Raw genomic sequence first — 21,805 nt, forward strand, 5'->3', positions numbered from 1 at the left:
AGGGCTTCCTCACACCCACAGGCCCCCTACCTCTGTCCCATGACTACAAAGCTTCTCTCTCTCTCTCTGCTCATCCTTCCAGCCTAGCTCAGATGGCAGCTTCTCCAGGAAGCCAGGCTGACCCATCATGCTGAGCTAGCTGTTCTCATCTCTGTTCTCCCATAGCACTGTGTACCTTCCTGACCACAGACTACCATACTAGGCTGTAATGACTATATGTGTGCCTGCCTTCCTCTCTGCACTATAGATAAGAAGCTGGGTCTTTATTCCTGGCACAATAACTGCAGGCCAGCCGGATGGATGGATGGATGGATGGATGGATAGATGCACAGATGAGTGGGTGGGTAGATGGATGGATGGATGGACACACAGATGGGTAGACACATGCAGAGACATCTACAGGTAGATGGTAGATGGATGGATGTGTAGATGCATAAATGGATGGATGGATGGATGGATAAGTAGGTGAGTGAATGGATGGATGGATGGACAGATGGAGTAGATGGATGGGTAGATAGATGGGATAGATGGACAGACAGATGGACAGATGGATGGATGGAAAGGCAGGTGATGAATAAACAGGTGAGTAGATACATACATGGATCAACGGATTGGTGGATGATTTTGTGGCTGGACAGATTTCCTATATGCTAAAACCATGTCCCTCTGAGTCCTACTCCTTTTCCCTCTGAGTGACTAATACCTATGCTCACCATACCTTCCTCCCTAAAATTCTATTCTCCCTTAGCTTTGTGGAGGTCTTTGGTTTTCCTACTCTCTAACTTCCTACCTCTATAAGGCCTCTTTAGACATGTTTACCATAAATCTGGTGTTCTCAAGATTCAGTCTTTAGCCTATTTCTCTTCTCACCCACTTTCCCCGGGTAATAAATCCTGTATCTTCAACAACCTCTAAGTTGATGATTCTAAAATCTACCCGTAGCTCATTCTCCAAGATCCATTCATATTTTAAATGTCTTCATTCATTTACTCATCCAGCAAATATTTAGTAAGCACAGGATATTGTCCTGGGCACAGTTGGCCCAGGGACAGTTTAGGATGTATCATGGATATATCTTAACTGTGGAACTTATATTTCACTGAAGAAATGAGGCACACAATAATCAAACCAAGTATGTAAATTACACAGTGTGACAGAAGATGATCAGTACTTTGAAAAAGAATGAGAGGAAGCTAAGGGGATTGGGAATGTGCAGGGACATACGACATTAAACAGGGGGCCAGTATGAGCCTTATTCAAATAAGATTTAAGGAGACTTGGAAATGTGGGAGTTTGTCTAGGAGCATCTGGGGAAAGAGTGGGTCTAGTGGAAGGAAGAGCTAGAGCCAAAAAAAAGCCAGAGTCAGGGTGGTGAGTACATGCCTGGTGCATTCAAGGAACAGCAAGGGGGGGACCAGTGTGGCTGAAGCAGCCAAGGCAGGATGGCTGGAGAAGAGGCCAGATAGGTAAGGGCAGAAAGACGGTTTGTGTAGGGTACTGGGGCCACTGAAAGGACTGTGCCTTTACCTCTGAGTGCCTCTCTGTCCAAGCCTTCCATCACCATGCAGAACACGGACATCCTCATGCACTGCTAACCCCATCTTGTTTTTCTGAGCCTGGCCCTCATTCCCTGACTCTGGTAGTAGACTGACAACCCTGGCTTTGACTGGGCCAAAGTACACATTCCCTTTGGCCTCAGTGGTTCATCTAGGGATGGGCACATGCCACAACCAAGGCCAATCAAGTTTCTTACCCAGGATTTTTCTAATGGGTTATAGTGGAGAAGAGTTTTTCTATCTTTGATTATGAGGTGACAGGATATGTGCATGCAGCTGTGGTGGCAGCATTCACTGAGAAATAGGAGACAGAAGCAAGCAGAGGGAGCAGTGAGGTGACAGTGTAGCTCCAGTGACACTGTGCCCTCCGTCTTGGTCATGTTCAATTACCCTGCCTCCCCAGTCCTATGAGTTAACACAAAACCCCTCTTCTGCCCTAGGTTCTTAAACTATGTGCCTCTCATGGAGCAAAAGAGTCCCAAAGAACATAACCCTCAAATACATCATGACCCAAACAATTCATGGTCCTCTTCCCCCACCTCCAGCCCAAGAGACAGGTCCTTCCCTCTTTCTCCTGTTCTCCATTCTGGCTACTAACACCATCATTGGCCTGCTCACCAGGCTGGAGAAACCCAAATTAGCCTCTGTCTATGCCAGGCACCCGGTAAACCCTCAAGTCCTTCCTTCCATGGTGCCTCAAGTCTCCCAACCATCATCCTCTTCTCCTGGTCACCTCTCATCCTGGTCCATCGTAAGAACCTCCCAACTGTCTCCTGGACTCTTCCCAAGCTGATCCCTCCACACTGCCAGGTGGGATCCTCTAAGGCCCAGCTGGTCGTGTCTTTCTTCCTTCATAAAGCCTTAAGGGATAAAGTCAATACTTCATGGCACTAGAGACTCCCAACCTCTTGTCTTTATATCACACTGATCTTTCTCCCTCCAGCAGAGTCTCCAGGTCCTGACCTTCCACCCTCACCACTGCATCCTCCCCAAATCCAGTGCCTTCCTTCTGCTTGACTCTCCCTGCTTTTCACCCACCAAGGCCCTTGGTTCCTGAGACCTCCACTCTGACGCCTCACCCCCCAAGGAAATATGGGGCTCTCTCTTTAGACTTCCTGGGCAGAGTCAATTCCATCCATCTTCCACCCACCTTCATACTCGAAGACGGTAAATCACAGTTCCGGTGCCAAGACTCCATCTGTCCATGTGGATCTAGTAACTGACAGAATGTGCAAATATAAAGAGAGGAGCCTCTGATTCTTTCTGACCCAGGACCAAGAATGGCAAAAGTGACACTGGCGAGGAGGTGGGCAGGTGAAGGAAAGGGCGAAGAAGGTGAGGCAGAGACTCGGAGCTTTGGGCAGGTGCAGGGAAAGGGCGGGCTGGAGAGAGACAGAATGTGGTGTAAATCTAGACAGGCATTTTTTAGCGACAGGCTCCAGCAGCAGCAGCAGACAAATAGCTCCACACCCGCCTCTGCCAAAGGACAGATAAGGAAAGAGATACGAGGTGACAAGACAGAGCAAGTTGTAGCGGGCTCCTGCCTGATTCACGGCTTGGGTTACCCCGCGAGGCAGGACAACGGTGAGCTCTGACACCGCCTCGCTGGTGCTGCCCATGTCCTCAGTGCACAGGCTGGGGGTGGGAGCCCAGAAGACCCAGCAAGAAGCATGCTCCTCCCGTCTGCTGGAGTCAAAGGCAGCAGCAGATGTCGGAGGACGGCCCTGCTCTTCCCTCAGGACCCTGATGAATCTGTTGCGTGCACCCAGGAGCTCCCCCCTCCAGTCCAGGGGGCTTCCAGGGTACAGGCCGTTCTTGCAGGTGGGACACGTGAACAACCTAGCTCTTCGGCACTCTAGATACATTGCTAAAGACACCCATGTAATCATTTGAAATAAAAACTGCTCAAGTGAACTGGAAAATGTTTTACTTGTATTTTCTCATATTCCCGAACCTTTCTTTCCATGGTTCAAAAGTTTGCATTGTCTAATTGCTGATTTCCATTTGTGAATGAATCAGCGTAAAATAAAATTAAGTGCCAAATTAATCTACCCATCTAGTTTTAGGCATTAATTATCCTCTGAGCCACTTTCTCCTGTGTTTGCTGCATGTCAAGACAAGCCCAGATAGTAATATAGAACCCAGTTTTCAACTCAGGAGTGCAGCCCAAGCCGTGGAGGATGTCCTTGAACTCCTAAGAGCCACAGTGTACTGTGCAAAGGGGATCTGATTCCAGGCAAAGGAGATGCTCCTCACCTTTTAGAGGTGTGCTAACACTGTCAAACCATGTAAGTTACTGGAGCAGAAATCTGCCGCCTGGTGTTGTGATGTGTTTCCCAACTGCCCAGTTAATAAATTAACAACAACACATTTCGTCAAAGTATAACAGAGTCAGCCCTAGGGTGGAGAGTGGTGCTGGCAAGGGCAGTATTTTGAAAATTACTTATGCTGTTCTTCTGGAGCAGTATCAGAGAGACCTTCCTCATTCTGCTAAAAGCAAATAAAACTAAACAAAACAAAAACCAGGTCTCCAGGACACAACTGTAGCATCTCCAGTCCCTGGGGGAAAGGGAGGGCCATCCGTTTAGGGTGACCTAAACAAAATCATCATCCCTGGAAACCATGGGGACACAGAGCCAAGGCAGCAGGACGAGCAAGTGTATTTCCAGCAGGGCCCCAAGAAAGTCTCAGGGACAGAGGGAACAGAGGCCCTGATACCTTTCTCTTTTAAGGTTCAGCATTATCAGAATCTTTCTAGAAGGAATGAGCTATCCCTGATCAAGCACTGTTTCACCTTAAAAAGAAAAGAACTTCCACAATATAAGACAACATGGATGAACCCAGGAATTTATGCTGGGAAGTAAGCTAGTCACAGAAGGACAAATACTGCATGATCTCACTTACACGAGGTATCTAAAATCATTGAAATCATGGAAGCAAAGAACAGAATTATGGTTGCTGAGAAATGGGGGAGGGGAAGCAGGGAGCTGCTAATCAGTGTATATAAATTTCAGTTATAGAAGTTAAATGAGTTCTAGAGATCTGCGGTACAACACTGTGCCTACAGACGACAATACTGGATCATTCCGTCAAAGGTTTGTTCAGAGGGTAGATGTCATGACAAGTGCTCCTTACCACAATAAAAATTCTTTAAAAGAAAGAAAGAAGGCAGGAAGGAAATGCAACATTGCAACATTCACTTCCGAATGTACTGCCAATAAAGGAAAAGTCTTAGTTGGTGGGTTGGCTCTGGCTGGAACCTCTCAGGGCCCCACCCCCAGGGCAGCATGTCCTGCTTTGGGAAACAGCACCTACATACTGAGTATGAACGAAGTTACTCCGGCACCCAAGGATGCAGCACCTCTGTGGCTTGTGCAGAATGGCCAAGGACACAGCCACCAAACCAAGTATCCTCTGGGTTGTTCTCAACGGCGATACCATGACTCAGTACCTAAAGCTACAGGTCGGGGAGCTGGTCAGTAGCCTCATGTTCCCCTTTGCCTGGCATTGGAAGCAGAAAGGGTTTTGGAGTAGAGCTCTGTCATTCTTAGAAGAGAACAGAAGGGGGCATGCTCCAGAAGAAGATGCTAGATCTCTTGGTAATAGAGTTGAGGTATCCTTGTAAATTAGAAACATAAAGGAGATATGAACATATTTGAGCACCCTGAGCCAGGGCTCAAGTGCTGAGTTTATTTTGAACTACCAGAGTTTGGGGGAAAGGAGGTAAGGCGGAGATTTAAATTATGCATCTCTAACAACTTACAGGAATAAATGAATATGCCTCCTTTATGGCCAAACCCAGCCCCGACATCCTTCCAGGCACTAAGGAAAGCAACCAGAGGGACAATTGGCAAGGGAGATACCATGCTTCAGGGGAAGAATGTGTGTCTTTTAAATTTCATCACATCCTCCTCATAATACCTCTGCGTTTGCTTTTCTGTAGACAAGCTTGGAGGCCCCAACCACCCCAAGAGGAAAGGAACCAGTTGGCTTCTTTAAAAGGGAAAGGAAAAAAGAAAAGAAAGTCAAAAAGGAAGGCTAAAGTTGCATCTCCTCTGTTTGAAGACACAAGACAGACTTTGTGCAGAAGCAGCTCTGGCCCCTGGCAGGAGGAACCTGTGTGCTGCCAGTGGGAAACTATCAAGTACAGGGGAGTTTTAATGAGATGGGGCAGCTCTTTGATGGTTGTTGATGCGCAGATGCAAGCGGAGCATTTGAAAGTGTGAGCTTTCGAAGAAAACTGTTTTTAGGAAGCACCGTTTCCTCCTGCAGTCCCTTCCCTTTCGGGACACTCAAATTAGGCCTTAAGTCATCCTATCTGGGATGCCTCTGGTCTCTAGGTGGGTAAGCGTCGGGAGCGCCTGGAACATCAAAACCTGCAGAAGCCCCAGCTCTGGCAAGTACCAGCTGCTGCTCTGGGCAGTCGGCGCCACAAGGGCCTCCCCGGGAGGGATGGAGGAGGGATGGAATAAAAGGCATAAAATTAAAGACGATATTAATAAAGTCTGATGAAAGAAAACACCTCTAGCCTACCCAGCAGCTTAAATTACATTTACCACATCTGACAGGGAGGAGGTGATCATGAGTAATAAGTCCAGGCCCTGGAAAGAAATCACAGGCTAAATCACTTACTGATGGGTACCAGTGGGGAAGGTGCCGATTCCCTTTTCCAGGGAAGACTCAAGGCAGGGTATAAAACCCATCAATCTTGCTGAGACAAATTTCACTCGGTAGGGCCCCAGGGTGGTCTCGGATCTGGATTTCCGGATGGCCTTGCAGTCACGTGTGCCTCCACTCTGCTGCATGGCAGCTGTGGTCACTACCTCCCCACCTTGGTGTGACCGGGTATAGTCATCATCAGGCAGGACTGTCCTGCTGCTCCCCGAGTACATTTCTGCCCCATCCGCTGAGGCCATTCTCTGCTGCTGAGACTGTCTCAACATAAATAACTCCCAGATCCTTCCTAGCAGGTCAGTCTGAGCCCCAAAGAGCACCCAAGTCACCCTGTCATTTGCACATTCCTTCTGCTATCTCTTCCAGAATGCACCAAGTTCCCAAATTCCCAGCTATTTCTCGCTACAGCTCAGCAAAAAAGCAATCTGACATAGAGCTAATTCACACCAATCCTCCAAGGATTCTCTATAGATTTTATTTATTTATTTATTTATTTATTTATTTATTTATTTATTTATTTATTTATTTATTTAGCATGGGGAGGGACAGAGGGAGAGAGAGAATCCCCAATGGACTCTGGGGTGAGCACAGAGCCCAACATGGGGCTTGATCCCACAACCCTGGGATCATGACCTGAGCTGAAGTCAAGAGTTGGATAATGAACCAACTGAGCCACCCAGGTGCACCAAGAGTTCTCTATTTTGAGAAGAGTAGGCCAAGTAATGCAGATGAACTGCTCACAGCAGGCTTTCAGCCTGGATAGGAGCTGTTGCAGACCCTCCTCTGGAGCTCATGTGCAAGAGGTGCATCATGAGGAGAGAAGGAAAAGGCTCCGTCACCTCTCCCACCTCCCCCATCCCCGTCACTGCTCCATTCCCTCCCCATACAGCTTACTGTCTTGAGACTGCCTGGCTTGGACCCATCAGTGAACAGGATAACATCTACCGAAAAGATAAGGAGGAGCTGTATCTGTCTGGCTTTAAGCCAACAAAGATCCTAAAAACTCAGTCCTGCTCCTAGAAGAGGGATATCTTCTGCTCAAAGATGAGGGGGCACCAGGAAGTTGAGTTTCAGATCCAGGGGTCTTCACAGGAGGGCTGTTCAGAATCTCTGCTCCCTCCCAACCCACTCCTATGCTTCTTCCCTGTGTCCTGCTCCTCAGCCACATTCTCTCCAGCAGGGGGTTCTTTTATTCCCTGGCTGATTGGTTTCCCCAGGTTATGGCAGGGTGGAGGAACTGCCTCCCTTCTAGCAAGCTGGCCCTGCTTCTAGCCCATAGCTAAGATGGTCTCAACGGAATAGAGGTCTAGGAAAGAGAGAATCCTTGGAGGAGAGGCATCACAGGAACACCTGACTCCTCCCAGGGCACAAATGGTTACCTACATTCTTTCTCATATAGCAAGTCACCTGCCAAAAACTTAAAAAAAAAGTGGTGGCATATTACTTCCAGAAAAATCTTCAGCATGAGAGGGTTCTACAGATAATGAAGACTTTTCATTTTCTTTGGTCACTATTAGGACTAGTTTAAGGAAAGAATGGGATGCTATTCTATCCAAGTAAAACTTCAACTAACCAGAAACTCAGGTCTCCAGAATCTCCAATGGATGACACTTCCCTCCCTTGCTCTCTGCTCTTTAGACATGGGAAGCCTATAAGCAAACAAGTATACAGTCACACCCTCATCTACTGGTCCACCTGTGAACATTTGTTGAGCACATAGGACTTTTTCAGACACAGCATTTGAAGGCTCCTGACTCTATCCTGGGGACAAAGTACACATGTTGTCAAAATAATGCCCCATCTGAACCTCTAGCCAGTGATCCAACCTGCGAGTCTGAACGCAGCACTCTCACTGCCCGAGGCTGCGAAGACTTGGGTGTCTGCTTATCAGAATCTGCTTGCTCCCATCAGCAACTGAATTCAACCCCATGTTTTAGAAGGATACACATCAAATTACTGATAGTGACAGTTGGGGGCAAGTGGAAGCAGAGTGAAGGGGACAGCTATCTAGTTCTCTGCCTTTTTTTTTTTTTTTTAATACAGAGAATGTGTTCATGGATTCCTTCAAAATTAAAATAAATTCCAAAAAAAAATTCCAAAAAAATTCCATTGCCAAAAGGGCAACGGACTCCACTGTTTTCAACAAAAGGGCCAGGCTTAGCAGGGTTTCTGCTGGGGCCTGAGATCCAGAAGCATGGCTGAACAGGAGGTTGCCCACTTTTCCTTAGCCACATGGATGACTGAATGGCCCCGAACAGATCCAGGCATTCTGGAAGTTCACTTCAGGGCTGGACACAGCTCAGTCTCTCTCACTGGTCTCTCCCAGAATTTAGATCTTGACAGTCAAGAACCTCCCATCTGCAGCACCACCACCACGCCCCGCCTGACTGAATTAACCCCCTGAGATTCCCAGCAGCAATTCAGAGCTTGCTGAGTGGGCACCAGTCTTCAAGCTCACCTGGCCTCAGGTGACCTTCTGTGCTTGCTTACCAAGCACCTCTCAAAGTATTCCCCAGGTTAAAGACGGGAACCTTCCCCAGCACAAAAGCCTCAGCAGCTTGGGAAGAACCCTGTGCCAAATGCAGAGGTCAGTTTCTGGCCCATCCACTCCACCTCCCGCCCTCCCCTCAGCCTCCTCACTCCCACCCACCCCCATAGAAACTCAGAAAACAGGAGCTCGGCCACTGAAGCAGCCGCAAAGGTTCTCCTTGCCAGCTCATTAATCACCCAGCTGCCGGTGCCCGCTTACCTGCAGATGTAATTCGTCTTGCAGGAGTCCTGCAAATTCAGGCAGTTGGGCTTCTCCCTCTCCTCGTAGGAGCACACGGGCACAATGGTCTGCCGCCTCCTCTCAGTGCATGCGATGTCCCGGCAGGAGCAGAAGAGCATCCCATAGCTGTGCTTGGCCGGAACCTTGTCGAAAAACTGCCGCAGGGCCTTGTGGCACTTGCGCCGGTTGCAGACCTCGTTGGACATGCTGGTGGTGCACGGGGTGATGTAGGCGGACCTGTACTTCTTGCAGGTGTCATCGAGGTTACAGGCCTTGGCGGCGTCCAGGCAGTTGTTCCCTTTGGGAATGTGCTCCACTGCAAAGGAGAGAAAGGCAGGCGTGAGCACGGTGTGGGGGGCTCGGCCGCTCATATCCTTCTGTTCTAACTGAGGTCCAGCAGTTTCCCGGGCGATGCTGGGAGCTCTGATCAACTCTGGGTTTTGAAGCTAATAGGTAATGAGCTCACGACAAGGAAGAAAGTATAAGGAGTGCAAAGGCTAGGAGCCCGGGGCAGCCCACAAGCCCCTAGCGCTCCTTTAGATGAATAATTAGGCGGTACCGAGTGAAGCCAAAGGAGCAGAAGGAGCTCAGGCACCTGCCCGATTATATATAAACAAGGCAACAGGAGAGTAAGTTTCCAGCTCCTGGTTGGTACACTGAAATTAGGATAAAAGAAAAAAAGCAACAAATTATATACTTGTTCATTATATAGTATATAAAATGATATGCTGAATGTAAGTATAATTGCCATGCAATCCTCCAGGAATATAATTATGTAATAAATGCATATAGTACATGCTAATTACTATATGATTACAGAGTAATTACATGGTTATTTGAGCCCAGAAGACAAAATATTATGCCAGCTCTCTAAACAGGAAGAAGCAACTACAACGAAGCTGTATTTAAGTTCTAGCTCACAGGCCATTGGAAGAAAACCAGAATAAATTACATGAAAATTTGCAAACCTCAATTACCACTTAACTTGCCACATACAAAATGTGGAATCTATGCGTATTGAGGCTGCAAACTAGAAAGATTCAGCTAGGATTCTGGATAGAATTTCAATGGGCTTACAAACCATAGGCCTCAGGAATCTCACAAAACATATGTTGCCTTCTACCCAAGCTCTCTGTGCTCATGCTCAGAGAAAACAGGGCTGTCCACTGCCAAGCTGCTCACTGTGTGGCTCACTGTGTGTGCACTGAGAGCATAGGGGAGGCAGGGCCCACTGCAGCAGCCAAGTGGATTGGCAGGGCCAGGCCCAATGCACAAAGTTAAAAGATGAAAAGAAAAGGTAAATGTGGCTTGACCTCACAATACAGGTGTTTTCACAAGGAGGGAAGTGATGGAAAAAGCTTCTAGGGCCAGGTTATAAGGTGATCCTTGGAAAACTATCATTAAGTGTAGCAGTGACTCTCTAGACACAGCAAAGAGGCAGCAGATAACACCACTCAATTGTAGCATTTGTCCTCCCCCTACCCTGCCACTAAGTTCCTGCTCAGCCCTCAGCCCGTGCTTGGGTTCTGGAACCCCCTTGCATTCTCTTTGTGCCCCAGTTGGTGGGGGCCATGAAGGCAGTTGGGAAATTACAAGATGCTAGAGAACCAATAATAGAGGAGAACGTCCAAGTGGGCTGGGTGGGTCCAAAAGTCAGGGTAGTCATTTAGTGTACATCCAAAGGGCACATGGAATATTATTCAATCTTAAACAAAGAAGGAAATCCTGCCCTAGGTGTGACAATAGGGATAAACCTTGAGGACATTATACTAAGTGAAATAAACCAGTCACAGGAGGACAACCACTATATGATTCCAATTACATGAGGTTTCTAAAAAATTCAAGGTCAGAGAAACAGACAGTAGAATGCTAATGGCTGGAGGAGGGGGACGTGGGGAGTTGCTGTTCAAGGTGCATCAAGCTTTAGTTATGCAAGATGAGTAAGTCCTAGAAATCTGCTGTACAATATCATGCCTAGAGTTAGCAGTACTGTATTGTACACTTAAAAATCCATTAAGAGGGTAAATCTCATGTTAAATGTTCTCACTAAAATTTTTTCCAAAAAAATGTAAATAAGTAAAGAGCACCTAAAGCAAGTCTTACATTTCAGGGAAAGAAAAAAGACTTTCTGTTTTACTGATGATGTGTCTTGCTTTAAGAAAGCCCAGTATGCAAAAGTCTGAAATCACAAAATTATACCCTGGCACCACGAGCAATACCATTATGCCTCAGGTTCATGTTTCTGCGATGACATCTGAATCTAACAATTTAATGTGAAAGGCAATAAACAAGACATTCGGCCCTTCCTCAGTGAGCAGTACAAGAAGCCAGCGGCTGCACATATATCCCTGCTGGTTTAACAAGCACACCTGGTGCATTTTCTCCATTGTGACCTTCCCAGACCAGCTTCTCACTGGCTCCTCTGTGTCACACTCATGCTCCTCAGGACTCAAGAAATGAAATATTCACTGTGTGCTCTGACAGGATCGCCAGGGCCTAGAGGCCTTGGTAACACATCTGGTCTTTCCTTCTTTTGAGACTTTTAATGTGTTGTTGGGCCCATCAGCAAATAGTGATTTATATTCTTGAAGGTCTAGAGGTCCATATAAAATTTACAAACTATGCATTTCTAATGACAATCTACAATAATTTAATGACCAAATTCTGGATCATCTGGATTAGGCCCTGCAGGCTACATATTGGGACATAGTTTTACTGCCTACATTTACACTTGTTCTGGTATTGAATGGTGCTTTACAATCTCTATCTAAGAAGAAAAGAATAGAGGTGCAGAGGTGCACTTAATAGTTAAATGAGGTAACCAATGATATATGAAAGGAAGTTTGAATGCAAATGGCATTCAAATGGCAGAAGAATCAAGTTATCACAGGATACCCAGTAACATAGGCCTGCTCAACTCAAAACAACTTCTACTGAAACAGGAGTATATTCCAACTGTAAGCACCAATTTAGCTTCAGAAAAATAGTATTAGTCCTTACATTAAATTAATGTGCACTTCATTGTTTTCAAACTTCTGTTCATGTTTAATTTGTGCGTGTTTTTTTATAGTTGTGTAAAATTACAAAATAAAAGTTTATAGTTCCATGTTCATAAGTGTCAAAATTATAACAAAAATAAAAACACATAAGGTCCAGAAAATTTATTTCTCTCCTTTTTTTTAAAAAAAGATTTCATTTATTTATTCATGAGAGACACAGAGAGAGAGAAAGGCAGAGACACAGGCAGAGGGAGAAGCAGGCTCCATACAGGGAGCCTGACATGGGACTCGATCCCGGGGCTCCAGGATCAGGCCCTGGGCTGAAGGCGGCGCTAAACCACTGAGCCACCCAGGCTGCCCTATTTCTCTCTTAAAGCAGTCTGTGTAACACATAAGTTTTTTTTTTGTTTTTTTTGTTTTTTTTTTTGTAACACATAAGTTTTTAAAAAAATAGGCCTAGAGAGAAGCTCCTTGACGTGGGTCTTGGCAATGAATTTCTGGATATGACACAAGCAACATCATCAAAAATAAACAAATGGGATGACATCAAACTAAAAAGCTTCTGCAAAGCAAAGGAAACCGATAATACCATGAAAGGCAGCCTATGAAATGAGTGAAAATATTTGCAAATCATATATTTTATAAGTGGTTAATATCCAAAATATATAAATAACTCTTACACTTCAGTAGCATCATCATCATCATCATAATTCCATTTAAAAATGAGCAAAGAACCTAAATAGACATTTTCCCAAAGAAGATATTCCAATGGCCAACAGGTACTTGAAGAGTTGCTCAATGTCACTAATCATTAAGGAAATGGGTATCAAAAACACAATGAGGTATCACTGCACAACTGTTAGAATGGCTAATATCAAGACAAGAAATAACAAATTCTGGTGAAGATGTAAATAAAAAGGAACCCTGGGCACTGTAGGCAGGACTGTAAATTGGCACAACCTTGAAAGACAGTGTGGTATTTCCTTGAAAAATTAAAAATAAAACTATCATTTTATACAGCAACTCTACTTCTAGGCATCTGAAGGAAACAAAATCATTATGGCGATGAGGTATCTGAACCCCTATTTTCACTGCAACGTTATTTATAATACCTAAGACATGGAAACAACATAAGTATTTGTCAATAGATGAATGGGTAAAGAAAACGTGGTGTAGATACACACAATGGAATACTATTCAGCTATAAAAAAGGAAATCCTGCCCTGTGAAGTAAAGTAAGTCAGACCGAGAAAGACAAATACAGTATGATCTCACTGTTATGTGGCAACTAACAAACAAAAACACAACACCAACAAAACAAAACAAAAAAAAACCAGCTTTGTAGTTACCAAAGGCAGGAGAAGATGAACTGAATGAAGATAGTCAAATGGTACAAACTTCCATTTATAAGATAAACAAGTAATGGGAAATGTCAGCATGATAACTATAGTTAACCAATGTTCTACGTTATATTTGAAAATCGCTAAGAAAGTAAATCCTAAAAGTTCTCATCACACACAGAGACATTTCTCTTCTTTTTTTGTGTGTATTCCTATACAAGGTAACAGATGTTAACTAAACTTGGGATCATCAATTCGCAATATACATAAGTCAGTACACCATACACTTCAAATTTATACAGCTCTGTATGTTAATTTATCTTAAGAAAACAAAAAGGGAAAAATGGTCCAGTGTATGCCTGCTTTATTATAATAATGTCAGCTTCCTTTTTAAAGTTGTTAAAATTATATAAACTACTATTTTTTCTTACTATTATCAAAAAAGCAGTATTTCAAAGGAAAAGCTCTCTACAAAGTGGGAATAGACTGAATCATTTTATGTCCAAACCAACGCTTAAAGTTTACTTCATTTAGTAACTGCTGTGACTCAAACTCACTTTCGGCTGATTCTGTTTTCCTTGATATATAACCCTGCCAGTGTACCATCTCTACCATTATTTCAGAGGCTGTGACAAATTCCAGAATGCACACCTGGAACATTCAGAGAGGAAAAAAAAAAACCCAAAAAACTATGAATTGATGTCTAGGTCACAGGTCAGTGTGCTTTTTGTTTTTGATTCTCATTTACATAACATATTCTCATGACCCTTTCTCCAACTTGATATGTGAGGCCAGTATTACCCAAATAGCAGAACCTGATAAAGACAAAAAAAAAAGAAAATTACAGAACAATATTTCTTAAGAGTCAAAATGTTCAGTAGATAGTATTTAGCAATATGTTAAAAGGACAATGTACCAAAACCAGCTTCGGTTTATCCCCAAATGCAAGGCTGGTTTAACATTTAAAAATTAATGCAATTTACCATATAAACAGACAGGAAGAAAAACATATGATTATTTTTAAATGGACAAAGAAAAAGCATTCAACCAATTTCAGCACACCTTCCATAATAAAAAAAATGTTGAGCGATCTAAGAATAGTAAAGAACCTTCTTAATCTGATAAAGGGCATCTATAAAAAAAAAACCTGCATGTAAAAATTATATTTAATAGTGAAATATTGACTTTTCCCCCATCAAGTCAGGAACAAATGAAGGATATTCATTCTTAACACTGGTAGTCAATATTGTACTAGAGGTCCTAGCCATTGCAATAAAGCAATGAAAAGAAATAAAAGGTATAAAGATTGGAAAGGAAGACATTTCTATTTGCAGATGACTTGGAAAATCCTAAAGAATTTACAAAACAACTACTAGAATCAATAAGTGTATTTATCAAAGTCAAAGGATATAAAATTTCATATAAAATAATCAATTGCACTTTTGTAAACTATCAGCAAAATTTTAGGAAACAAAATTTAAGAATATAATTCCATTTATAAGAGAACCAAAAAGGGGGTGTTTAATGAATTTAACAAAAGATATGCAAGATCTCCATACTGAAAACTAAAAAGCATTGCTGAGAAAATTAAGGAAGACCTAAATAAATGGAAGTACATACCATATTCATGGATCAGAGAACTCAATATCATTAAGATATCAATGATCTTCAAATCATAATATGTTTTGACATTGGCAAGTGGATTCTAAAATTTATATGGAAATGCAAAGGACATAGTATAACCAAAACGATTGGAAAAAGAACAACAAAGTTGAAGGAGTTTATACTGATTTTAAGATTTACCACAAAATTATACTTATCAAGACAGTGTGGTACAGCATAGGCATGGACAAATCAAACAATGGAACATGAAACAGAACTTGGATTAAATACACCTGCACATCTATAGTTATTTTTCACAAAACCACCGAAAAAATATCTGAGAAGGTCTCTTCAACATATATTAAAATAATTGAAAATCAATGTAAAAAACAATAACAACCCCCCCACTTCATACTATAAATAAAAATTAATACAAGATGGATCATAGACATAAACCTAAAAGCCAAAATTACAATTTTTTAATAAGAAATCAAGATAATCTTAGAACTAGGCAAAGGCTTCTTAGAAAGCCATAACATAAAAGAAAAAAATCAAGTTAGATTTCAGCAAAATTAAAAACGTCAGCTCATTAAACACACTGATAAAAAATGAAGAAAAGTTATAGATAAATCATAGACTAGAAGAAAATGTTTGTAAAACACACATCTGACAAAGGATCAGTATCCAAAAAATATACGTAGAATACCCAAAACTCAGTAATATAGAACCCAATTGAAAAATGGACCAAATATTTGAGCAGACACTCACAAAAGAAGATATATGAATGGCCAGTAAGCACATGAAAAGTGTTCAACATGAGTAGTTATCAGGGAAATAAATGTAAATGAAAGCCACAATGAGATACACCTACCCACTGCAGTGGTTAAAAGTAGTCTGACAATCCCAAATATTGTCAAAGATGTCGAGCCCCTGGAATCTCATACATTGTTGGTGGGAGTATAAAATGGTCCAATCACTTTGGGAAAATATTAGGCAACTTTTTAATAAAAGTAAACACATCACTTACTCTATTGACCTGGCATTTCTACTTCTAGGTATTTTTCCAAAATACATGAGAATATACATCCATAAAAATACATGGATAAAAGTATGATTACACTATATTGATAACCAAAAACTGGACAAACAGTGGTTACACAAGATGTGGTTTATTTTCGCAGTGGAATACCACTCATAGATAAGAACAGATGAAAGATGAACTAGTGATACACACAATAGCATGGATACATCTCAAAAATATGATGCTGAAGGGGAAGAAAAAAGCTTCTTCCAAAAAATAAACATTGAATTATTCTATGTATGTCAAGTTCTAGAGAAGACAAAACTAATTTGTGATGAAAAACATCGATTCCTCAATTGTTGTTTCTAGGGTTTGGAGGTGGGGACTGGCTAGGAAGGGGCCAGAGGGAACTTTCTGGAGTGATGGTAACTTGTATCCTGATAGAACTTTGAGTAAAAACCTACAGAAGGGTACACTTAAGGTTTGTACATATATAAATTTTACATCAAAAGGAGAAAAACTAAACAAATATTAAAAACTGGTTACTGATAGGTATGCTAAAGCATGTAGGGGAAGTATATGGACATCTGCATTTTAGAAATGTAGATTACCTGATAGGTGGAAAGAAGAATGGATAGATGGATGCTTACAAACCAACTGTAATCTAATTTAATGATAGAATCTACATGGGTTAACTGTAAAATCTTCTCTACATGTTTGAAAATGTTCAAATAGATGATTGGGGGGAAAAAAACCCAACCCAGATTCATGTATACCCTATTAAAATAAAAAGAAAGTTTAATATGCACAGAATGCGGAAATCAACTCTTAGCACCACTTAGCCTCCTTTCTTGGTTAAACACTCCTGACACATAAGTGAGAGTTGAGTTTTCACTCGATAAGAAGACTGATCCCCTGTATCTATTTGATTGATACCCCCCGAACCCCGAGTGCACGCACAGAAATGCTACATTGATGACTTGAGGGTAGAGGGAAGAACATTCAGAATGATTCAATTTAGGCCACTTGAGTCACATTCAATTCCCTATCAGTTCACACACCGCATGGAGGAGCAGGCGCACGCCTGTGTTTTATGGTCTGGGCACACGCGCCTCCTCGCCTGCGTGGGAAGGCTTCCGGACAGCTTTGCCATAACTCTGAGTGCCATCCTCTCCACAGCTCATTTTAGAGCTCGGCACTAAAATGCGGCTTTCCCCTCCTCCCCTCCATCTCTAATCTCTCCCTCCATCTGCTGTTATTCATTCTTTAACTTGGTAGAATGTCTGGGATGCTGCCTGAATGGGAAGTATTCTCAGAATGAAGGCTGTTTACTAGAAATCCTTTTTTCTTGTGGGAGGACGCATGTGTGTGGGCTGTGCAGGCTAAGGAGCTCCTTTCCAGCATCAGCCTAGCACTGTATTCTAGAGAATGCAATTGAACAAGCTTTTCTCTTCAAAGTTAGATAGAACCATGTTGTTGCTTTGCAGGTTACTTATTGCTTTTCTCTATCATCATTCTAAGCCTCTTTGGCTGTGATCACATCTGATGTGACTTATTTCCTGTTTTCTTGGGCACAGGAGGTATAACCTGCATAGCAATGGGAGGGCCAGCTCCCAGACACCACGTATTCAAATAAAAAGGGTCAGGTGTTGCTGAGAAAACAATCAATTAGGACTCAGGGATTTTAAATGTGGTTCAGTCATCTGAGTGTCTTCATATAAGTCAGCTTTACCCCTAGTGGACCTCAGTTTCCCCACTTGGGAGATGATATATCGAAGGTCCCCTCAAGCCTCAAGGTTCTTTGATTTGAGGGTTATAATTTTTTTAAATGTATTTTCTAATTATTACAGGAGGTATATGGGATAAAACTTGATGATCAGGGACAGAACATTAAAAAAAAAAAAATCCCAGCACTCTCTCAGCTATTTGCTGTTCCAAAGAGTACATGGACCGACATTTTCAACCCTGACCTACAGGCAGAGCAAATGTAAAAGATCCCTCCAACACTGGGAGATGTGGAGGTGTCAGGCATGAATTATGCACTGGAAGAAGCTCTCACATTTTAAATTCCTCTGGAGCAAGGAACTGCCTTTATCCCAAGTACAATCCTCACACTGTCCCAAATCAAAGAGGCTATCACTATGGCCACAGCCCCTCATTATTTACACTTAGAAAATGCCACCATTATTGGCAGATGCTGGAGCCAGCTAACCAGTCAAAATGATTCAGGATGAAACACAGATGGAAACAACTAGAAATCCACTTCTATAGATTATGAGGTGGAATAAAACAGTAAATATATTAAAATTTGCATGGCCTGCATGAAGATGTGGTTTATTAAGCAGAAAGTTCACAAGACATAGGGAGAGAACATTGTTTATGAATGCCTGCCGATTTCTGGGTATCTTTCTGCCTTTCTTTTTTAGGGCTGCAGAAGTGAATTCACAACCGGTTTCCTCTTTCTTTCTGGCTTGATTAATTACCATGTTAGCATAACTAGTGTTCTTCTTCTAACAGGATTCCTCTAACGTGTTATTCCAGCAAGTAAAAAAATGGGCAAAAGCTCCAAGATCTTTAGAGGGGAAGAACAGGTTTTTCTGGAAGCTTACATTTACAGTTTGGTCTTCTGATATCCATGTGCATCAGATGGCAAATCTGATCATACAGGTTGTGACCCTTGCAATCGATCCTTCAAGAGCTTGGCCTTTTCCAGCCCGGGTGCTAAAAATTACATTTAAAACACACATGTTGGCTCTTTGGAGCTCATTTTGTCATTCATACACCGTTCCAGGCATATTGTATTACACAATGATGGATTTCCTCCTTGCTTGGTTTTTTCCTACCTTACACGACTACATTAAACCTGAGCCATGCCGAAGTTTTCTCTGGGGTTCACAGTGACTGAATTACTCTGAAGACCTGTGAATTTGGAAATAACCCTTCTGTCTGGTGAAGACTGTGCCCAATGTTAACCACAGGTCATGGGCTCACCCGATGCTCGCTCCTCACCAGATGCTCCCTCACCCCAGGCTCACCCTGTAGAGCTTCCATGTCCATAATGTGCACCCTGGGGCCCACCACCCCCATCCATACCTTAAAAAATCAGATGCCTCCTTTAAGTGGTGTGCGAGTCACATGCTTGCTGCTGCAAGATGATTAATAGTGCTGTCTCAGCAAATGGGATCATTACATTTTTAATTAACCTTTCCAACCTCCTCCACCTTTTCCTTTTGTTATACATTGGATCTCCGAAGTTTTCTCTTGTTTATGTTCAACTAGGTTTGAAATAAAGGCACGAAAAATGATAGCAGGTGATGCAGGAGTGGTTGCCCAGGTGAGATGGCTGGTGAGGTGCCGTGCCTCATTGTACATGGAATATGGGGACAGGCGCTCAGAACTCGGTGGCTGGGTTCCCACCTAATTTTTGTTTTGGCAGCATCACGTTATTTAATGGCCTTGGCTACCAGGAAACTGGCTTTTTAAAATCTCTTTCAACCTAATTATAATTACGGTGTATAAATCACACAATGATCGATTATAAAAATCTCGGGTTCATAAATATTTAACTTAGCATTTAAATCCACACTGCAGGAGTGCATGAAATTTCTGAGCCCATCTCTCTGCAAACAACTGCTTTATTACAGTTCCAATGCCAATTACTGAAAGCCGAACCAAGTTTGTCTTGCAGCACACTCAGGCACATACAACAGCTTTCCATGTATTAAGATGGCGCAATTTTGTTATTTCTAAAATATGCATGCCTCTCATTAAAAAGATATTCGGCAAAATTTTCTCTCGTCATCTTTTAATTCCTCAAGTATGGAGAGACACAATTATGATATTACACATAAAAACACTCATTAAAATATATGTTATCTAATGTAAGATTGATTCTGAGATAATTAAGGTCAGATTTGTTTGGAAAATGTATTGTGACATGCGCAAACTCTGATGCAAAGAGGAAATGATCTTCTCCGAGGACTCGAGCAAAACAGCTAAATATTTTTCAGCAAAATCATAAAGCCATAATTGGATTTCAATTTAGTAATAGTCGGCCTAAGACAGGCCATTTTTAATAATCTAATTATGTGTTCAGGGCCTACCCCAGAATTCAACGACGGCTTCAGAACTATTAATTGTACTCAATCCTGTTGCATCTTCAACCATGAAATTTGCTATTACATGTAGGACTGGCTCCCGGTTAGGAGTATTTTTTTTCCCAATCTCAGATAATCTTTATAACATCCCCCCAAATGCCTAATCCTTTCATTTTCTAAAAGTGAACTATTTTAATGACTTTCTCTGGACCAGAACATTTGATCCCAAAGAACTCAGACTCATGGTCCTTCTACAGAAAGAAATTCATGATGAGATCTACAAAAATTTTCCCTATTTTTATGAAGACACAGACAGCAGCCCTTTGCTTTTGTCTGATTTTCACTAATTAAAGGTATTTAATTGCTAACATCTCATTAGCAGTAAAATTAATGAGTATTTCAACTACAGGAAAAGATCTGCATGATAATGCAGATTCATTTTATGGGGTACAAACTGTAGCTTCACTAATATTTAGCCATGTCAACGGTAAAAGGCTAAACACATCTTCAAAACTAGTGCTACTTCTCCCCAGAGGAAACACTGACTGGGCCAACCAAGTAACGAAGAATCTTAGGTCCCTCTGTACTCTTCTGCTAACGTATCACCTCAGAGAGGACTAATTACAGGGGAAATATGCAAAGGTTTATTTTCGTTACTTTTCTAAGTTACCATTAAATAAAAAGGTAGCCTCAAAATAATATGTCCAAACTTTTAAACTGGCATACTCAAATTTAGAAATTTCTAAGTGTGCTCCAGGCAAAGTAATCTCTCTGGGAAGCTGGACTCTTATCCCAAGGAGGCTGCCAGCACTCCAGATATTTCTCAAAACTCTTCCCTAGGAGCCTGAGGCATATTCTTTGGGATACTCTGAGCAACAGCAAATCTCTGCATGGATGGATTTTAAAAATCAAGTGTCACTTAGCACTAAATGTGGTAATATAGCAGGCATAATGCTGTACAATGCTCAGGGGTAGAAAATCAGTGATATATATATACACAAGGATTTTTTCATATGGGTGACTTACAAATCAACTCTGACAACAATCAGTGCAGTGGCTTTTCTTGAAAAGCTTTTAGCCAATGATAGCATTGGAGTAAGTGTTTTGCTTCTCAAGGTGACTACTTTGAAGGACATTGTTCATTTGGATGTACGCATTCTTGGCAGGCTCATTAGCCATAGTCATGCTGTACGTTTGCTGTGTTTCTCCGATTAGCTAGAGCAAAAAGCATGCCACCAGAAGGCAGGCTAGTGGCTCAAATGTTACTTCCACTACACCAGCTAACAAAATTATTCTGGCCTCTGCTGTACATAAAAAGAAGGAAAAGTATGCATTCTGAAGCCAAAGAATCAGCTAAAACAATGAAAAATGAAGAGGCTGAGGATCCTATTAAGTAGCCTGAATGATGCTGAGATAATAATGAATCATTGATGATGTTGGCAGTTGTCAGGGCCCTCACAGTGCGGGATTTCAGCAAAGATAAGCTAAATATCAGGTCTTTATTTTTAGTTAAAGAGCATAAAATTCAATGCTTTTCCTCCCACGAGCCTATTTACATACCTGCTGTGCTACCTATTTGCCTTCACCTGCTTCCCAATTAATACCCCATTAAGCTGCTCCACCTGCAGTGGCTTTTACCTTCACCACAGCCCAGCAAACATCACTCATCTGCTACAGCTCAATTGTTTCTTTGGGGAAGAGAAACAAAAGCTGCATGAATAATAATGGCAGGACTTTGAGTTTACA

General features: G+C 42.3%; 1 protein-coding gene across 3 annotated transcripts in view; it reads right to left on the reverse strand.

Annotated features, from left to right (window-relative positions):
• The window catches only part of GFRA1 (GDNF family receptor alpha 1), a 203,016-nt gene that overhangs the window by 53,074 nt on the left and 128,137 nt on the right, over positions 1–21,805 (reverse strand). For all 3 annotated transcript variants that reach the window (XM_049103309.1, XM_035708181.2, XM_049103310.1), the window contains one exon: positions 8,980–9,316. In XM_049103309.1, the coding sequence (XP_048959266.1) occupies positions 8,980–9,316 (337 nt within the window). The remainder of the gene's footprint in view (positions 1–8,979; positions 9,317–21,805) is intronic.

The sequence above is a fragment of the Canis lupus genome, chromosome 28 (assembly GCF_003254725.2).
Source record: "Canis lupus dingo isolate Sandy chromosome 28, ASM325472v2, whole genome shotgun sequence".
In the NCBI taxonomy this organism is placed as follows: Eukaryota; Metazoa; Chordata; class Mammalia; order Carnivora; family Canidae; genus Canis; species Canis lupus.